At 41.7% G+C, this 19,157-nt stretch overlaps 2 protein-coding genes across 3 annotated transcripts; one reads left to right on the top strand and one right to left on the bottom strand.

Annotated features, from left to right (window-relative positions):
• Positions 1-57: 57 nt before the first annotated feature.
• On the bottom strand, positions 58-7,319 carry ensab (endosulfine alpha b). The gene is made up of 3 exons (XM_028426037.1): positions 7,112-7,319; positions 4,382-4,504; positions 58-3,482 (listed from the first exon to the last, which is right to left on the bottom strand). The coding sequence occupies exons 1-3, from the start codon at positions 7,166-7,168 to the stop codon at positions 3,312-3,314; spliced, it is 351 nt and encodes a 116-aa protein (XP_028281838.1). The 5' UTR covers positions 7,169-7,319; the 3' UTR covers positions 58-3,311.
• A 747-nt stretch (positions 7,320-8,066) lies between these two features.
• On the top strand, positions 8,067-12,903 carry hormad1 (HORMA domain containing 1). 2 transcript variants are annotated; one of them, XM_028426065.1, is made up of 15 exons: positions 8,067-8,103; positions 8,579-8,723; positions 8,829-8,892; positions 9,217-9,253; positions 9,367-9,387; positions 9,587-9,613; positions 9,702-9,769; positions 9,975-10,129; positions 10,377-10,534; positions 10,622-10,687; positions 11,092-11,149; positions 11,309-11,361; positions 11,675-11,758; positions 11,972-12,025; positions 12,786-12,891. In XM_028426065.1, the coding sequence occupies exons 1-15, from the start codon at positions 8,068-8,070 to the stop codon at positions 12,876-12,878; spliced, it is 1,119 nt and encodes a 372-aa protein (XP_028281866.1). In that variant the 5' UTR covers position 8,067; the 3' UTR covers positions 12,879-12,891. The 2 variants fall into 2 exon arrangements, with proteins under 2 accessions (XP_028281866.1, XP_028281867.1); XM_028426066.1 differs by lacking the exon at positions 11,972-12,025 and having other exon boundaries at positions 12,786-12,903.
• Positions 12,904-19,157: the final 6,254 nt, after the last annotated feature.

The raw sequence follows: 19,157 nt of genomic DNA, 5'->3' as shown, positions 1-19,157 counted from the left end.
AGCCTGTAGTTGAAAACAAACATCTGTCTTCCTAATCAGCAATGAAAAACCACAGTATTATTAATGTAAAAGTTTATTTCAAATACTGACAAAAATCCTGTCACCTACTCCCACACAACTGAAACATTCCAAGGTACCCTTATACTTTCGGAAGTCTTAAAATCACTCCTGTGTTCTCCAGGCATACTCTTTATCATGTAAACCCTTTTTTATTTTATTTTTTTACTTGGAAGCAAGGGTGCCTCTGATTTCCCTGCAGTTATCTTGGGCCAGGATGAAATATACTAATTATGCAATAAGAGAACACAAGAAAAAAAAACAAACAAAATCACTTACTTGCAAAACAAGAAAACAGATAAGGTAAAAGCAGCACAAAAGTACTTCAGAGCACCCAGCCTGTCAGTTTCTTTATACATTCTGGCACATATTTATCATAGCTGAACGAGAGACACCCTGTTTGTTGGGTTTGAAACATACCCTGCTATTTCTTGTCCGTGCAAAAGCCAAACATCAAGTGGCATTCAAGAACCCCTGTCCGCTGTCATTTTTGTAAAACAAGTTGCAGCATATGCGCCCATTTCTTTTTGCACAATATAGGCTTATAAACTGAAAACAGTGACCAGATCCAAAACGGAATCAAAAAGTGTCATTTTTTTAAATTTGCATTAGTGTATTCTGCAACTGAGATGCTTGTGTAGAAGAATTAGACTGTTAGAATGTGGACAGACGTTCTTTACAGGGTATCATCTCTAAGATTTGTCTTTGACTTAATCAGCAGCATTTACACATATTTTCATATGATACAGATTCACATAGCCTCTGCAATACAATAAGATACAGCAGAAGTAGTGTTAAACTGAAAGGAGAGAGGAACCATTGAATCTGAAATGGCTTAGGCTACGAAAGAGTGAAAAAAGCAGATGAGAAAATAACAAAAATCATTTCCTGTTAAAGTCTATATACAAATGCTGGAACAGAGAAAAGCAGCGCATTCATACGACAACCGTAACAAGCACACACATACGAGTCGGCTCTCTTTCACCCGCTGCATATTTGACACATTTAAAAGTGTTGATGAAAAATAAGTGAGGTTGAGAATGTGATGGTGCGTGCACCCTATCACCTAGCCTATGTGGTGGAGTGTGCATCTGTGAAGGTTCCCTGAAGCAGTAACATACTACACTCAGTGAGTGCCAGCATCCAGTTAAGGTTCTTGAATGTGTAAAAGGACACATATTCAAACTCTGGAGATTTGGTGTTTGCTCCGTTGACCCTTTTTCAGAGGTCCGAACCGCAGTTAACAGGTGGGACGTGAGTGCAGAGCATGTGCTCACACTTGGCCGCCCCCTCACCGTGTGTTATAAAATCTCTCTCTGCTCTGCCAAATGTGTTGGAGTGAGCGCTTCATGCAGACAAGTCCCATTTTAAGCCTGTGATGAACCTCCTCGGAGCCGTGCTTATCAGGTTGCCTGCTGTTTACCCTCTGACACCCCTGAGATCAAAGATCAGTCTGTGTAGCGTGTCAGTTTAGGAAGGCGGTGGTAGTAAGTCTAAACTCCAGCTAAGGTTTTAGAGAAAGAAGAGAACTCTTTACTAAGGTTAATGTTTTATCATGTGAAGGGAACCACCATGGTTGCCAGTGATATATATATTCTGAAAGAAATACTGGAGAAAACAATCTCCTGCGCTGACTTAACTCATTCTTTTGGTCAGTCCCAAATGTCGACAAAATGCAGATTTTACTGCACACACAACTATGAAGGCTGTAACTGCGGTTACTATTGTCTTTTCAATTGCAAGTGTAAGCATAAGAGAGTGAAGTTTCCATTGCTTCATATCTCCAACTAGATCAGCCAAGTCTGCCTCAACACACTGCAATGTGTGCTAGATGATAAGATGGTTACAGTCACATTGAAAAGACAAGTTTATCCATAGTCTCTTGGCCTGATAGCTGCTGTGTGGGATTTGGCTCAGTTGTCAACGCAAAAGAATTTCCAAGCCAGAAATCCCAGGATGTAATCCTCAAGCGAGTCGATTTAGCACTACCACTTCTCTCAGGCATGCTAGCTGGTCTGGTCCTCAAAGCGCCAAGCTTATCGCAAATTACGTGCTTGTTGGAGTATTATTTACAGAAGCATAAACTCTACGCAGGGTGCGTCTACCCCCCCCCCCTCCCACAAGTCTTTTAGGCTCATAGTAAACACACGCCTTGATGCAACTCGACAACAACCAAACTAAGACAGAGCTCAGAGACTGGCAGGGCTCCCAGCCTTTAAAAATAATACAAGGATGCTCAGCTGGCTCTTGCCCTGGGCTGCGAACAGGAGCGTGCATGTGCGTGGATTGTCAGGACAGCAAAAAAGAAGGGAGAGTGAACATGGACATTTCAGGTCTGTGTGTTTTGTTTTCTTAGCACTAAGCAGATCAACTCCTGCTAAAAATACATGTTAAATTTCTTTCTTTTTTCTTACATGTTACAATCATGCAGCATATTTAGAGAGAACAGGAGCAAAGGGAGTAAGAAATTAAAGCAACATTAGCAGAGAGATGAAAAAATGTTTCACATCTCTGTTTGGCTGAGCTGCAGCAGTTGACCTCACGTTATATTGAATGAAAAAGGAAATGAAGGGTGAGATGTCAGGAACCCTCCATTCATTTCCCAATAGGGTATCCAGTGAATGCTCTGAAGCTAGGCTGCTGCCCCGCACCGATTTGGTATGTAAGCCGTTATTCACACATCTTCCAACCCTTCCGACTGAAGCTAGCCACCAGCATCCAGCAGAAAGGAAACGTGAAGATCAAAACATGCTGCGACCATGGTTCCTAACTCCCTTATACGCATTATTTTGGTGTCATTCAGGACGCAAAAAAACGGAACAAAATATACTATACAGAATACAAAGTGCATTAACTCACCCCATCCAACCCCTGCCTGATGACACACACCTACTGTAATGCATCTTGGAACACTGAAAACCAAGATATAAAGGAGGCGGTAGAGCGGAGTGCGCAGAGGGGGCAGAGCTGTGCGTGGTGGGAAGGCAGAGAAGGTTGCGACCTCACGGGGGACTTAGACCTTCATCCTTCCCACCCCGCCCCACCCACATACAAGCAAATGGAGTTTTGACTTATACAACCCTGCCCGATATGTTAAAGCCAGAGGTGACTGGGGATGAAAAAGGGAAGGGACATATTGGGAACACAAGTGAGGTGGAGGAGGGACATTTGCCAGGCGTCCCTGGGGATGTATTTGTGTGTGTGTGTGTGTATGGGTGTGTATGGGTGTGAGGGCGCTTTTGGGAAGATGAAGGCTAGCCAGCTAGCTTGCTGGTCACCAAGGATGACTTCCTTTGGGGTAGATCCTGTGGCGTGGGGATGTGGTCACCAGTCACCAGGTTCTTGTCTGGTCCCGCCACAGGAAGCTGCTTGTTTTTCATCTTGGCCTTGGCCATGTTGTAGTCACCCGAGTCAAAGTATTTTTGCTGTGAGAGAGGGACAAGAGGTGTCGTAGCTTTAGATACACGCTACATATCAATTTATGTAGTTAACATTAGCTTAACAGAATTTTACATTTCATTCTATGACAAAAATACATAAGCTAATACTTTGTTATAGGTGGGTGAAGAAAATAAAAGATGAGTGGAAGATTGTTGGTAAATATCATCGCACCACACAGGTTTGTTGAAGTCATGTGTTCATTGCACAGTTTATTATGGCAATCATACTTAGGCTTCTTAAAATAATTCACTTAGTTTACTTCCTGCATGTCTTTTCAGTATGAAGTTACCGAGGTGTTAACAGTTTCTGCTTGTGTTCATTGTATCATGATAAAGTACTGAAGTTTTCCTCAGCCTGCCTTGGCTACTCCTATTCAACAACCTGCAGAGTTGGAACGTCTATGCAACACACACTAGTATGTGTAAGAGTTGGGAGCAAAAGTTTTTCCAAACAAAGAAAAGTTTGGAGAGAGCGAGAGTTGCCTTTGGGTGCTCTGCTGCTCAAAATACAAATTAAAAGTACTCTGTCAAACAGGCTGTATTTCACATGCTACCAATGTAGCTGCATTGCATTCTGGTCTACTGAGATTTGGTCAGTGGAGAAATTATTTTTCTCTCTGCTCCAATGGATTTAACCTTGTAGCATTGATGAATGGGCAGTTCCAGATAGAACCCTAGTTTTTTTTAGATGTGATAGACATATAATTCTAACAGTTATAGTTTAGGTTTTGGACTCCAGTGATAGTAATGCTGTGGAACTTGACTCAGTACAAACATGAGGAAAAACAGGCAGCTGTAAGGCTTTCTCCATGTCAGATATTTTCTGATGTGTTCATAGGCGAGGATGAGACAACTCGTGCTGTGGACAGACCACAATCACTTACCCCTTTCTGTAGTCTTTTCATCAGGAAGTCTGAACCACCAGGCTTCTGGCCCAGGCCAGGGTATTTGGCCTTCAGCTTGGCCTCCTCAGCCTTCACTGGGTTTGCATTCTTCTCTTGTGAGTCCTGTGGAGGCAAGAACAAACACACTTTAACACTCTTGTTTTGCAGAAAACAGAAATCCTTCACAGTGTCAGATGATACAGCAACCAGAACAGCTGGTTATGTGACAGGCACTCATTTATGGTCATCCAACAATTCCAAGAATCCTGCCACTTCAACAAAAACACCACAATTCATGCATTGAAATTTCCTGTGGAGCACAGTGCCACTTTGCTGAAAACATCATATTAAAACGACTTTTTTCAAGCCTCTGCTGTAGACTTTAAACCATGGCAAGACCTAATGGGAACTGAGGATATTTCATGAAAGCATGAGTCACAGCATGAATGTTCTCCTGTTACAGTCTCTCATATCACCTATCATGCCCGAGAGGAAAGAGCTGAAGAAAAAGACAGCACTTGGTACAAACAATAAACTCAAAAAACAGAAGATTATCCCAAACTGCAAGGAAAGCCTTGCTTCTTGGAAGGCTTTTTATTAAACTATTAATATATATGGATAATAATCCATTTCACATGAGTAGCAATCAATTAATGATCAGTGTTATTCATTGCTTATTCACTTTAACTCTAAATAACAACACTAATATGCTGAACAAGTGGTTCATATGTCTCTTTGAGTCATACTTGACACCTATGATTGCCTATTTTCTGGCAACTTGGAAACAATGGTGGAATGTTGAAACAAATCTGTGAATTATGGTCAATAAATAAAAGCTGTCCTTGTACCTACAGCCATGGGTGGAAGATACAGAAACCTGAGTAGACAGTTTGTGTAGCCAAAGCAAGTATGTGTGCTATTGTCAAGTGAGTATTACTAGTAAAACTGGTAAGACACCAGTCATTCAAGTCTGTGTCAGGTATTGAGGCCACTAATCTAGGCCAGCACCTTGTCAGCATGGCATCTTAAAACCATCATGGGGAAACAGTACTTTGTTGAGTAAATGTAGGACTACAGCAGACCAACTCCAAAGACCATTCATGCACTCACCTGGGGCAAACAGCACACACATTAGACCTACTTCCACTATGCAGAAAAAAGATAGGGCGCTCAGCCTATAAAGCTTGCAGGGGCAGGGATAAAATGTGACTCAGGACACAGAAGCCGATGAACAGATTCCCTCAGAAGGAGGGAGGGGGGGACGTGTGGCACAGAGTGTGCTGATTCACTTGGGCCCATGACGAGAAATTTATGAGCTACTAAATTGGGTTCCAATGCAGAGAAACTGCAGAACCCAACAACACACATTTAAGTATTTGTGCAGAACAGTTAAATTCCCCACCAGGTGCCTTCTAAGTTTGATTCAACAGTTTAAAATCTGCCTGACATAACAGATATACGCGGTTTGTTCCAGCGCCTTTTTGAAGCTGTGTCTTACAGTGAGTCAAATGAAAGAGTCTTTCGTTAGACAGGGCGAATATACGCACATCACTTTGTCCACAGATCTTTACATCATATTCACAAATCTTCAGGTTTGATATGTATAGAAATGTAGACATAAAGTTTGTGTGTCAAAGCTTTACTGTGAGATTGACACAGAAAGTGGCTTGCACAAGTATTTGTGATTTGAAGTTAAGCTGTAACTATGTCAACAGTCATAAAAAGCACTGTCTGCCAAAGCAATGTGTCACTCACTGAAACTTCATGAGTAAAGGTGTGCGCATACAGGTGGATCAGATTCTAGGTTTCAAAACCAACTGGTTTGTCAACAGAAGTGTCAATCTTAAAACACCCGACCTGCACCAAGCAGGCTTAAAAAACATAAATATTGATCATTACTAAACGTTTTTACAATTCTAGCGAAGTTTCTGTATGATTGAAACAATCAAACTACCAAGTTACTTTTCTCTCTATGCTCTTTTTAAAATACTTGCTGACAACAAACATTTTCATGTGTGGAATATACAGTGTTGTGACATTTTGTTCCACTGTATTGTTGTATTTTGTGTCCACATGTAACTAATGCAAAGAAGTTACAAAACGTGTAAAGTGACAAAAACAAATCATACTGGATGCATCACCTGATGCCTACTGATATTAGCACATATTTGATGAAGCTCTAATCCAAAATATGTGTCCATCACTGCTCTGGCATGTTACTGCGGAAAGATACTGCAGCTGGTTGTCAGTGTCAGGAGCTTAGAAAGAATGAGGAATCTAGAAACCATGTGCTGGTATGGACAGAGACAATGTGACGTGATGTTTTACTGTAGGCATGCCAAGTTGTTTAAAGTGCATTAAGTGAAACTACCGAGTTATGTCTTTATTTGGAGACTGCAGGCCCTCCGTGGCACGTTTCGAGACCCCCCACCCCCCCTTGTACAGACCAATGAGGCCCGAGCTGCGGTGGACTCGCCAGCCAATGACACAAGGCAAGGGACAAAACAAAAGTGACACACAGGCAAGGTGCTCTGTGTGATCTGACAGCTACGACCAAACCCGCCGTCTTCACAGCGAGCAGCAGGCTCCTCGTTGCTCTGTGTGTCTTCCAAGCACCCACCTCTGCCTTGGTAAAGCGCTGAGCATACAGCAAACACTGCACTTGTGCTAGCTGCCGTTAGCATGCTCGGCGGTTAGCTAACAACATCTAGGCAGCAGTGAGAAACCCACCTGTTTTTCGTCCTCGTAGTCCACTTGAGTGTCCGAGTCCAGGTTTTCTGTCGACATTGTGTGAGCGTGGTGGACAGGCACGTGCCCTGTTCGCCAGACAACTCAAAGAGATGATATTACAAGGTAACGTTTTATGTACCTGTACTGAATGTAATCCTGCTTTTCTGAACACGACTGCTCCCCAACAAAAATGGCGTAACGACATGTGACATCACCGAGGGGTGGTTCCTGTTGGAAAGTGACAAATACAGTAACCAATGGAAGGACAGCAAGGCTCTTGAGGAAGCCAATGGGATATTGTTAAGGCGTTGCTCTCTGTGATTGACAGCCCATCCTCCAATTGCTTTACAACATGATAAGAGGGGTCGATGCGGGGGCTGCGCAGCACTGCAACAACCAACTCAAATCACCTATCAATAGATTAGATATATAATCGATGGGACGTGATGATTTTTATTCTAACGCACATTGTGATACACTGATGATTGAACACACTGAAAGAAGTTGAAAAAGCGGATCGACAGCCATCTTTCTATCAGCAGTCATTTATCTTTCCTTGGCCTGTACACAAGCCCCGTGATTGGCTCCCTGCTGGGGACCACTGAAAGTTTCGCGGTAACGCGGTCGTTGTAGCTAACACATTAAAAGTTAGCTTCTGATTTATAGTGAACTATTGTACTGCGTTGTTTTGTTTGAAATATACATGCTATTGCCACGTAAGTAACAAGATCATATTCAATAGCTTAGACGAGAGATAACTTGTCTAACCTGCCTTAATGTAGCAGAAACGGTGTTAGCCGGTGGCTGCATACATAATTAGCTAGCTAATGTAGCCTTGATAGTTGTATATTGCAGTCTTCCATGTCATTAACTTTGCTAAAACTATCTCTGATGCCATTTTAGCTAACCGCACATTATTTCTCTCTGTTCTTTGCAGCTTTATTGTCAACAAAACCATGGCGTCTACTCAGCAATTACTGGCGACACAAGAGGTATGGGTACAGTCAATGATGATACTGCTAACTCAGCTCCATGCAAGCAAAAATTATACTGCTACCGTATATATTTATAGTTTTCTATAGTTGTATCTTGGTTAAGTACATTTATTAATGCACTTAACCAAGATAAAACTATAGAAAACTATAAATATCGGTAGCAGTATAATTTTTGCTCTTGTATTCGATCCAGATACTGATGTTATTCTGTGGACATTTTGTCAGACATGTTTCAGGGGTAGTAAGTTCATTTACTGTTGAATGTTGTGGTAAAATAGATTTGTAAACCTCAGCATCAAAATGTGTTCATTGCTGTTAAAAGTATACTTCACAATAATCTGTAGGTTGATTCTGTTTGTTTCTAAAAGACAATATTACATCCTGAGATTTTCACTAAAATAATATTTTAATCAGCATTTGCATTGGTGTGTGCTGGTGATTAAGTCTGATTAATGTTGTTTCACTCATGCAGGATATTCAGCTTACGCCTAACCAGGTTCTGTCAGAGCAGCATTCCTTGATTGCTATAAAGAAGCTTCTGGCCATCGCTGTGTCTGGCATCACATACCTCAGGGGTATTTTTCCAGAGAAGGCCTACGCAAATAGAAATGTGGGAGGTTAGATAACACATAAAACACATTTGGTTATCAAGTTTAGTTTAACAATTAGAAAAAAAATAAAAACATTTTTTTACTTCCCTTTGTTTTTGTTTTTCCTTATAGATCAGCGAGTGATGATCCTCAGAGAGGAGCACAGCTGTCCTGGTGTTGTTCAGATGCTTCAGTGGTAAATAACAGCTTGACACTCACATCTGCTAATCACAGTCAACAATGCAACAATTTGAATATGCCCCATACCTGTTGAACCAGATTTTTTAACAAGACTAAATGCTTTAATGTCAATTTATTTAGGTTTAAGATTCTTTTAAAGGGCACACACTACCCACAAATGACTTTATTTATATTATGAAAATGGAACATACAGTCCACTGTACCACATCCCACATGCACACTCACACAATGATGATGACTCAGGGCATAATAATCACTATTTGTGGAAACGTGTCGGGGGATATGTGTCACTGTTGGATTGTTTCTAAAAATCTTTCAGGGTGCAAGGCTGCTTTGAGGCCATCCAGAAGAAATATGTAAGTCAGTGGTGAAGTGCACCAAAGTGAACTGCTGTAATTTAACATTTTCTTTGTGTCCTACTCCAATAATGTGGTCGAAATTATTGTCCTAATTGCCCTTTTCCTACCAGCTCCGGACAGTTATTATATCAGTAAGTGTTTTTGCTAATCTTTAACTTTTTCGATATTGAACTAAGATAGATACATGCGTCTGCTACAAAAGCTAAGACATATGTCTGTAACACTACTCATTTTTTGAGGGATTGAAGGTGGTATTTTACTGTATTTTGTCTTCTATATAAATCCCTAATAAATACAAAAATAATCATGGTGCTGATGTTTGTCCCTCAGATTTTTACGGACCCAGAGAACCCACAGGTAATGTTTCTTCTTGCCAGTTTTAACCCACAGATATGCAGATATCTACATGAGTGTTGTATATTCAAAGCACTGTTTTGCCTTTCAGAAAGTGACAGAGCTTTACCAGTTTAGGATCCAGTACACTCCAAACGGGGCGCAAATGCATTTCGAAAGGTGGGTGCTTGACACTTGGCCCACACATGAAGGTTAACTTGAAAAAAAAAACAGTGCGTACTCAACAGAGATACATGCAACACACAATCATGGAGTCAGAGATGAGGATTAAACTTTCGGAAAGTACAAAGGTTACCATAACTCCTAATAAGAACAGAGTGCTGAACTTTCTTGCCTGCTAACATCTGTTTCCTTTTTTCCTTAGCAACAACAACAACAATAAACTGTCATCAATGGTGTGCGGGAACACAAAGAAAGCCAGTATTCTGCTGGTGAGGAAGCTCTACACTCTGATGCAGAACCTGGGTCCTCTGCCAGAAGATGTCTGCATGAGCATGAAGCTGGCATATTATGATGATGGTGACACACACACACACACACAGTAGACAATAGCTGACTTATTTTATCACAAGTGTTTAGCATCTCTGTTTCAATTTTTTCATTTCTGAGGTATTTCTATAGCTTTAAGGTACAACAGTCACACTGTTTTCCCCACAAAATGTCCAGATGTTATCACATTATTCAAAGTCTTCAGTTTTTTTTATCGGGATATCTGATACCCCCGGTGTTGTCTGTTTCCCTGTCTGTTTGTGTGTCTGTTTTTCAGTCACTCCACTGGACTACCAGCCAGCAGGCTTTAAGGAGGCTGACGGTGACACTGTGGAGTTTGAGCAGGAGCCTGTAAAACTGACCATGGGCGAGGTGGTTACTCCCTTCCACTGTCTGAGGTTGGACATGGCCACAGAAAGACACAGACTGGACCCGGTTAGTAAGCTAGAAAGGCAACAGCAGAAGATTGTCTCTAATAAAATGTGCAACTTCACAGCTCTGCATTTTGCTAAATGTCTGCAGACGGAGGAGACCATTCATGTGAAGGAGAAGTGGGTTCTGAAAATGGAGGAGGGTATGCTGACCGAGGTCAGTGCAGAGGAACTCTGTCATAAAGCTCCACCACTCATGATAGGATTTAGTCACAGATGCCTCATACCGGAGCACCTTTTCAGACAAAATGGTCTATGATGGTGCATGATTTATGGGGTGAATAGTTTTTTTAATGCTACATTTTGAACTCTCCAGCATAATGGTATTACAGGGCATATTTACATCTACATCATACAAAATGTGCTATATAAGTAAAATTGAATTAAATCAAAGGTATTGTGGCATACAAGTAACTGTCATATTGCAAAATTCCTAAATGTTGTATGTTGTATCTAAGGGTTAAAGGTCAGATGTGTGAGTCAATGTGTGCTGTCCACAGGGTTTTGTTGTTGTGGCCAGTATTATGACATCTTTTCCAATCTCACTGTTTTAATCTTTAGAGTCATGTGTCTGAAGATGTGGAGAAACCTGACAAGAGTGCAAACCTGGATGAAGCTGGTAAATATTGTGTGTCATTAGTTTGTGTCAAGCCCTGAAACCATTGTGTGAAGTTGTTAATGTTACTGTTAAATTTTGATCATGACAGACAAACGCTAAATTGTACGAGTGTATTATACAGTCTGACATGCTGTTTTTTTTTTTTTTGCATCATTTTAGACATCCAGTTGACCTGTGAGGAGAAAATGGAGAATTGTGAGAAGGCCACAGAGGTATGTGTGACACTTAACTACAGCAGCTTCAAATCATGACCATGTGACTCTTATAGATTAATATGCATGTGAATGTGAATAATGGGGGGAAACTGTAGAAAAGACAAAAGAAGAAATAAGACCTCAGTGTGATGTCAAATCTTTTCAGCATCATTTATGATTTTTTTCATAACCGTTTAAACCATAAGTGCAATTAAGGCGTCATCGCGATTGAGACTTGAACAAAAAAAATAACTGAAGATCCCCTCGGCAGTTCAAAAATGCGGTGGCCTCAATTGTTGCCGGCTTTTATGGACTATTTGTCCCCTGTCAGATGGACACTCTGGTGAAGAACAACTCTGATATGGAAGTGGGTCTGAGAAGGACCAGGAGTGGACGGATCTTCAAATCCATTATGGTGAGTCAAACACTCAATAAGCACTACTTTTCTCCTTAGTCTCTATACTTCTACAGCTAGACACTCAAAACAGTATTAGCATAAGTTTGTAGGTATATAAGTATTTACCTTCAAGTATGCTTTATATGAATGTAAATCATGTAAAGAAATCATCAATATTTTCACATATTTAGAAAGAATAAAAACCAAAAATGTGTCTGTGGGTTTTGGCAGGAGACCAACCTTACTGTGAACACCAAAAGACCAAGAACCAAAACAGAAAAAATGGTACGAAAACTTACAAGTTAAATATATTGTTTAAGTGTACAGGGTGTCGCCTCACAGCAACAAGGGTCCTGGTTCAATTCTGACTGGGGCCTTTCTGTGTGGAGTTTGCACGTTCTCCCTGTGTCTGCGTGGGTTTTTTTGCGTCCTCCCAAATTCTAAAGATGTGCTTGTTAGATCAATAGGTCACTCCGAATTGCCCATACGTGTTTATCTGTGTTTGTTGCCCTCTGATGGACTGGGGACCTGTTCCGGGTGTACCCCGCCTCTCACTCGTAGATAGCTGGGATAGGCTCCAGCCCCCCGCCACCTTGCACTGCAGGACAAAGCGGGTTTGGATGATGGATGGATGGATATAAGTATACAGCTCGTTAATAAGAGGACTACACATACATAATATTAACATACATAATATTAAACATACAGTACTTCTTCAAATGAGAATGCAGAATATATTGATTATTTTAGACTTCTAATCAGACATCCAGATGTCAAAAGTGTCCACATATTAGTCATGTCAGTTTGGAAAAACAGCACCATTTGATTCAGAGGATTAAAACAGCTGCACTCGTACATAGAAAAGATGTCTTCTGCAGATGAATTTTGAGGCGGAAAATATGCGTGGGAGCCCTGTTTGTTTCACAGATGAGTCAGCGTTGATCACCCTGGTTTCTCAGAGTGGGAGAATGCTGTCTGTTAGCAGACATGTTAAACACTGTGGTTTGCTGAATGTCAGCTGCCTGTTTCTTCTGCCCGGTTTCAGGTTTCTCGGTATGATATTTCCAGCAGCCAGGAAACACCCTCCTCCACCGTGGCGAAGAAGCGAAAATTTAGCGAGCCTAAAGAGCACCACTGACCTCACACCCCACTCTTATCACCGCTCCGTTCTTTCACACTGAGGTTTTTTTTTTTAATTTCAGTTTTGCTCACAAGTTACGTTGTTTGTTTTTTTACACGGAGTTCCACTCCATTTAGAGAGTATGTGTTGTGGTTGTGACGTTTGTTTTGCCATTGAAGTGGCATACAGTTAGCATGTGTTAAGACATATTTGGTGTTGGAAAGAACTAAACTGTTTTTCTAATAGCGCGTTGTGTTGTTGTAAGGTGCTTGTGTATAACACAGGACTACATACTGGAATAAAAGAGAAAAATGGAATCTAAACTGCTTTGTGAAAGAGTGATTTCGTGATGCGTGTTTAGAAATATTTTTAAAATTGTATTATTTTCATTAGCAGCTGCTTCCATCAGAACAAAGATGCCTGTGCTTCCTTCTTCATACGTTCATTCATTCAAAAATAAGATGCCGCTGTGGATACAGCCGGACATTTTCAGCCCCCTGCTTTAAAAGAGGCCTCGTGGCAAAAAACTAACTTCCACTTAAAAAAACAAATCTCCATCTTTAAATAGACACTGAAATGCCACCATTTGCATGTGAGGTGCCTTAAATGAAGCTGTTAAGTGAAAGTGGATTATATCTGTACGCTGTGACCTTTGGGCCCAGATAAGGGCCCATCAGCAGCCTCCCGCCCGGCAAGCTGTGTGTGTGTTTTTAATCTCCTATTGTTTTTCCCAGAGAGAGGGACATTTGCTGATAGACTGCCTTAACCCACTGCGGATCAATACTGCAGGAAGCCTTTGTGATGCATATCCAAGCAGCTCCCCGCACCCCCCCACACCCCACTCAAACCGCAACCTCCACCTCCAACATGTCTGCAGCAGGCCAGAGGGTGGAGGGGAGAGGGAAAGAGAGACTCCCATCAAATCAGCCCTTACTTCCTAACGCCGGCATTGTCTTGGTCAACACATCTATTTCATAGTTTTTACGGGCATTTCTCATAACAGAGAAGCATAAAACGGAATGGATGGGGAAATCCATGGTGGACGATACCCACTCACAGATGCTTTTTATGAGCTGTGAAATGAATAGGGGATTGCTAACCTCACTCCCCGGACTCCAATGGCATTTTTCAACACTTTTTATTATTTTAACAGCAGGGGGGGATTCTCTGGCTATTGATAAGGGCTGAAAGGCAAAGAGGCTCCTTTGCAGGTGTATTGTTTATAACCAATATCTCACCTATAAACATCACTCTGTCACAAAATTGAAATGATAAATAGTACCCAAAGGGGCAAAAAAATGGGCCCAGTAGCTTGGAAAATAAGAAGTGCATTGAAAGATATACATTTGGAAGAAATTGTTTTGTGTTGCACCCAAAGGAGATTAGAAGGAGTACAGAGCACATTCAATCAAATGTTTTGCTGAAAATGGAAAAGTGATATGTTTTAAAGGTAGCCCACGTTCCAAATATCTAACAATAGAGGTGGAGGATAGAAATCTAAATTGCAATTTTACTTCTCCTCCACCCTCAATCCTTCACTCGGAACCTGGGACTCTACATCATGTCTGTACACACACGTCTCCCAGAAATGAATTCTGGAATTAAATTCAGGGACACACGTCCAGCGGGCAGTGTTAACAGATCAATCAGCTGGTCAAACAGCAGGAGGGGGGGGGGTCGCTGGACGTCTCTGCAGACCAATCACAAATCTTGGTTCGGTCTGTCCTAAGTCGATAGCTCAGGTCCAGGGTCCAAGGCAAGACGCACTGACAGTCTGATGGACAGACAGCCGCAGTCCATCCCAGGGCTCCATATAGATTAAAGCCAACTTCTGTGAGCCTATAGTCGCGGTGCGGTGATTGTGCCTGCAGGGCCTATAGGCCCCAAGGGGGGGTTGGGCTTTACAGCAAGAGGGGGAGGAGCAAGGGATGGAGTGGACGTCCAGCCCAGGGACCATGACCCCTATGACCTTGCCAGAAGGGCAGCAAATGTTTCCGAGCTGATTAGCGCTTCCCCAGCAGAGTACCTCGCTCACTGGTAACCCTTTGGAATAAGGGAGTGGGAAGAGGCATTTTAGGAAATCCAGATAATATGTCATTCAAATGTTTTGTGTTAAAAAATAACAAAAAAAGATTCTCATACATTTTTATGCTTGCAAAAACAGAAATAAGAAAATATAGGTTCATTATTCATCATTATTATTAGTTTTTCTTGTACTTAACTGCAATAAATGTGCTTTAAAGCTGCAGTTCCTATTTTGACAGTCTGAACTACTCAGTCCTGCACAAAAAAACACGGGAAAAAAAACATATTTCATATTTCATACATTTATCAGACTAAATTTAAAGTGTTTTACAGAAGACATAACATAACGAAAAACATGGATTTAAAATCAGGATGTAAAAAATACAAAAATATAATTAGTTAATCAATGAAACTCATTGAAAGGAGGACAGAAATACAGTAAACTGTATAGTATGACTTTGATGAAATACACTAATACTAATATGGTATTTTTATGCTGTAGTGTTGCTGCTATTACTTAACTAAACTATGTCTATTCACATTCATGTATGCTTCCATACAGATGTAACAATCTACATCAGTGGATTCAAGCAGAGCTGACAGTTAACAGCCACAAGGGGGCGATAAGTAGCCACGGATTGGACTGCAAGAATGGTGCCCCATAGATAACTCCTGTTGTCATGACAGAAAAGCATCCTCTTTCTCATGCATGCCTTAATCAGCTTGTCTGCTTGGCCTCCACACTGTACACAGTTTTAAAAAGCATGCAGTCCTACTGAACAGCCAACACGAGGCCATTCAGCGCGTCTTTTCAGAGATACCGCAGTGGAGTCAACAGTATTGATCCGAATAAGGAATGATAAAAGGAGGGGAGGCTGAGAGCAGGTGGTAGTGGGCCAGCAGATTCAGGGATTTAGTCGCACACACCGTGTATGTATGGTCAGCGCTGCTGAGCAGCGAGGGGACCAATACCTACTCGAAACAGATGCTCAAAGCAATGGGATGTGCCCCCATTGTGATCAGAGTGGACAGCTGAATTGTTTACCACCAAAGGGCCCTTTTCTTCAGCGGTAGGCCCACGCATAAAGGGGCCCCCACCCTCACTGACACACTGAGGATTTCTGCAGGGGGAAGCAAGGGGGGGTGCGAGGTGACGAGCGCGTGTGCGCCGTGTAATAGGGGGTTTGTAGGGTGAGCCTCTGTCCGTACCCCCATTTTTTTCTTTTACTGTGCTCAGATGGACCTCTCTACACACCCCTATATCGTCCACAAAGCCCCCCCCCTAAAGCTACCGCAGGGCAGGGGTTTAAATGTCACGCTTGGCCATCAGAGCGCCCAGCCCCCGGCTCGTGTCTCCAGGGGGAAGCACGCCAAGAGACAAGGGTGAGGGAGAGAGGAAAGCTAAGGGGAGGGAGACACTTGCCCTTGCCCCATTGTCCATAACGATAGGCATGAGCTGCTAACTGACTCCAAATCAAGTGTATCCTCTCACCACGCGCCCTAGGCTTGTCCTGCTCCTGCTCAAACACAAAGGCCCTCTGTGTTTTTAATTTTTTTCACCCCATCCATAGGTGAATAGCAGCTTTGGTCATGGTATGTTTGACAGAGCAGCTTAAAGGAGGCTGCAGAGACTAAATTCAAGCTGGCCACCAGGCTGAATGATAAACACAGTTTGTCATCCTGAGACGCTCCGGATCTGTCCACACTCACGCTCCTGTGAGCTCTTACATGTCAAAAATCAATGCTAACTTTTTGCGTTCAGTCACATAACAGGGACTTGAAAACGGTAAAGTGAGGCAGCTTGGACAGAAGGTGGATGAGGTGTGGGGGGGGGTGACAAAGTGTCAAGCTGAAATACAAGTACAGGACGAAATATACGAGCTGCCGGCCAACTTTATCCCAGCCCCAAGGCCTTGGCCCATACTTTACCTACCCACAAGATTGAGTGTTTTATGTATCTATTTGTTCTAAATAGTGGCACACTTGACCTTGAGGCAAGATGTGTGTGCTTGCAGCTTGGCCCGGGAATCATCCCTCCTGTCAGGAACGGGAGGGAGTGACCTTGAACCACCGAGGCACAGGCGTAGCTGAGTGCACAAACTCATTTAACTCCTGGGTTTGTTATCGACATGCTGTAATCGTTAACATTATAGATGATGAATAACTACTGACTGCCTTATACCTGCGCAATATGTCGCCGTGCCATGCAGGATCGGCCAGGGGGGAGGGGGGGAATGGTGCCGGCCCGCTGACAGTCAGGTGACTGGAGTGGCCACATCACTTAGACATGTTTTTCCAACCAGTCACAGCGACAACTCATCAAGAGTGCCAGCGAAGCACAATGAAGTGCTTAAAGACATAGATCACTTCTGTACCTTTCTGGGTTTTTTGCACACATACCTCAGGAACACTTAACCTCTAGCATCAGCTGTGCGGGCATCTGCAGTGGATTTTTTTTTCTGACCTTGTATTGATTGTTCTAAATGGGTGAATTTACTGTACTTTTTGGACAGAAAAGTTCCTACTGTCACAGAGGCATTTATATGAAATTTTTGTTGTTTAAACAGGTTAACTTGTGGTAAAGTCATTTTCAATTTCAAGACAAAACTCCAGCTAAAAGTTCTAAATGTAAAAAAAGAATTTGATTTATTAATTTTGCAAAACAATGCAAAACAACAATTATTTATTCAATATGCACTTAATAACACAGATTTTTGTATGATTTTGTAGTAGAACTTCAAGTGCTTTTTCTATTTTTTGGGGGGTAAATTAGCATTAGCAAACAAAACTACAAATACCTGTGTTGTTAGCATGCTGCTAACACATGAAGTTTTTCATGTATCTAACTCAGATTTTTTTAATCGAGATTATACAAAACACTGTAACTGAAAGCTTTTTATCAGGCAGTAAGTAAAGTTTGTTCTACAGTGTCACAGATGTCATGCTAACATCTATTTTAAGAATACATTTCCATTTAATTACTATTAAGTTTTATCTGGGTACAGTATGATACTCCATGAAGTGCATCAACAACACATTTCATAATAAGCTTGACCATATTAAATCAGGAAAGTGCTGCATGAAGCAACACCTTAGGCGACTGAATAAAATCTTATTATATTATCTTATAATACTATAAACAAACCAGGTCACTGCAGTCTGGCAGCCTTTCACAAGTTTCCCAGAAGTTTGAATGTACATTTTATATACGGTAACTCAATAGTTTCCACACCAGGTCCACAGCTTGACCACATACATAATGTGCCGGAGGGTAGAAGAAAAAGTTTGGTAGTTTTTACTCCCTCTCTCTGTCTCTGATGGCCTTGGGAGTTTGACTTTTGCCCTGCTAGTGTTTTCCTCCACTCCAGGCTTTGAGAGCTTTTCATCTCACTAAGGTGCAAGGGCAGCCACTTCTCTCCTCTCCCAGCCCATTCCTCCAGTCCGGCGTGCACACACACATGCGGATTTTCAATTCAGCTATAGTGCGAGATTAGCAGCTCCACCACCCCTAGGCTGGCTTAAGACAAGGAGGGCAGACTTCCAGCAGTGTTGGTGGGATGCATGCGGGGGAGAAGATCCCCCAAGACTTGTTTAAGGCCGCTGCGGATTCTATGGATGAATCCTCAAAACACACATTCTTGTTTAGGATGAACTGTGTTGTCAATTTGTTGTCAACTTGATGGCCTCACATATAGCTCTGCACCACAGGGGGAAAAGACATTATAAAGTGATATGTGAGAAGTTTTTCTTTATTCTCTTTTCAATTGCTGAGATGGTGAATTGATCAATGAGGATTTTGGGTTAAACTCTTGAACCCCAGGCAGTCTTTTAATGTGTATTTCTAGACTTAGTCCATAGTGGTAGGTGGTGTTTTTTTCTGTAACAGCCTTCTAGTCTTTGTTGTGTCATACTTCTAATTTTCTATTCATCTTTTTTATAGCTGATCGCTCATCATTTCACTGTATCAAAAAAAAACAAACTTGCTCCAAAAGCAGATTTAAAACGTAAAAGATTTTCATATTTCCTCAGGTGTTACGATATCCTTTCATTTTCTGCCTCATGTGGTGGTGCGTGTTCAGTTTAATTTCTGTTGCTCAGAGTAGTGAAAAATGACATTTAAAAAATTCATCAGCAACATCTCTTTCCAGACTCTTCACTAACATTCTGTCAGTTTGGGCTGTTGTTTCAATTCAGACACTCTTTCTAAAACAGTAGTATAGCCCAATTGTTACCAGTCATTCTAACATTTAAATAATCAATTATGATATTACG

This window comes from Parambassis ranga, chromosome 16 (assembly GCF_900634625.1).
Source record: "Parambassis ranga chromosome 16, fParRan2.1, whole genome shotgun sequence".
NCBI classification, from domain to species: domain Eukaryota; kingdom Metazoa; phylum Chordata; class Actinopteri; family Ambassidae; genus Parambassis; species Parambassis ranga.
Note: the sequence above shows the minus strand (reverse complement) of the source record. Positions and strands in the feature narration are given on the sequence as shown.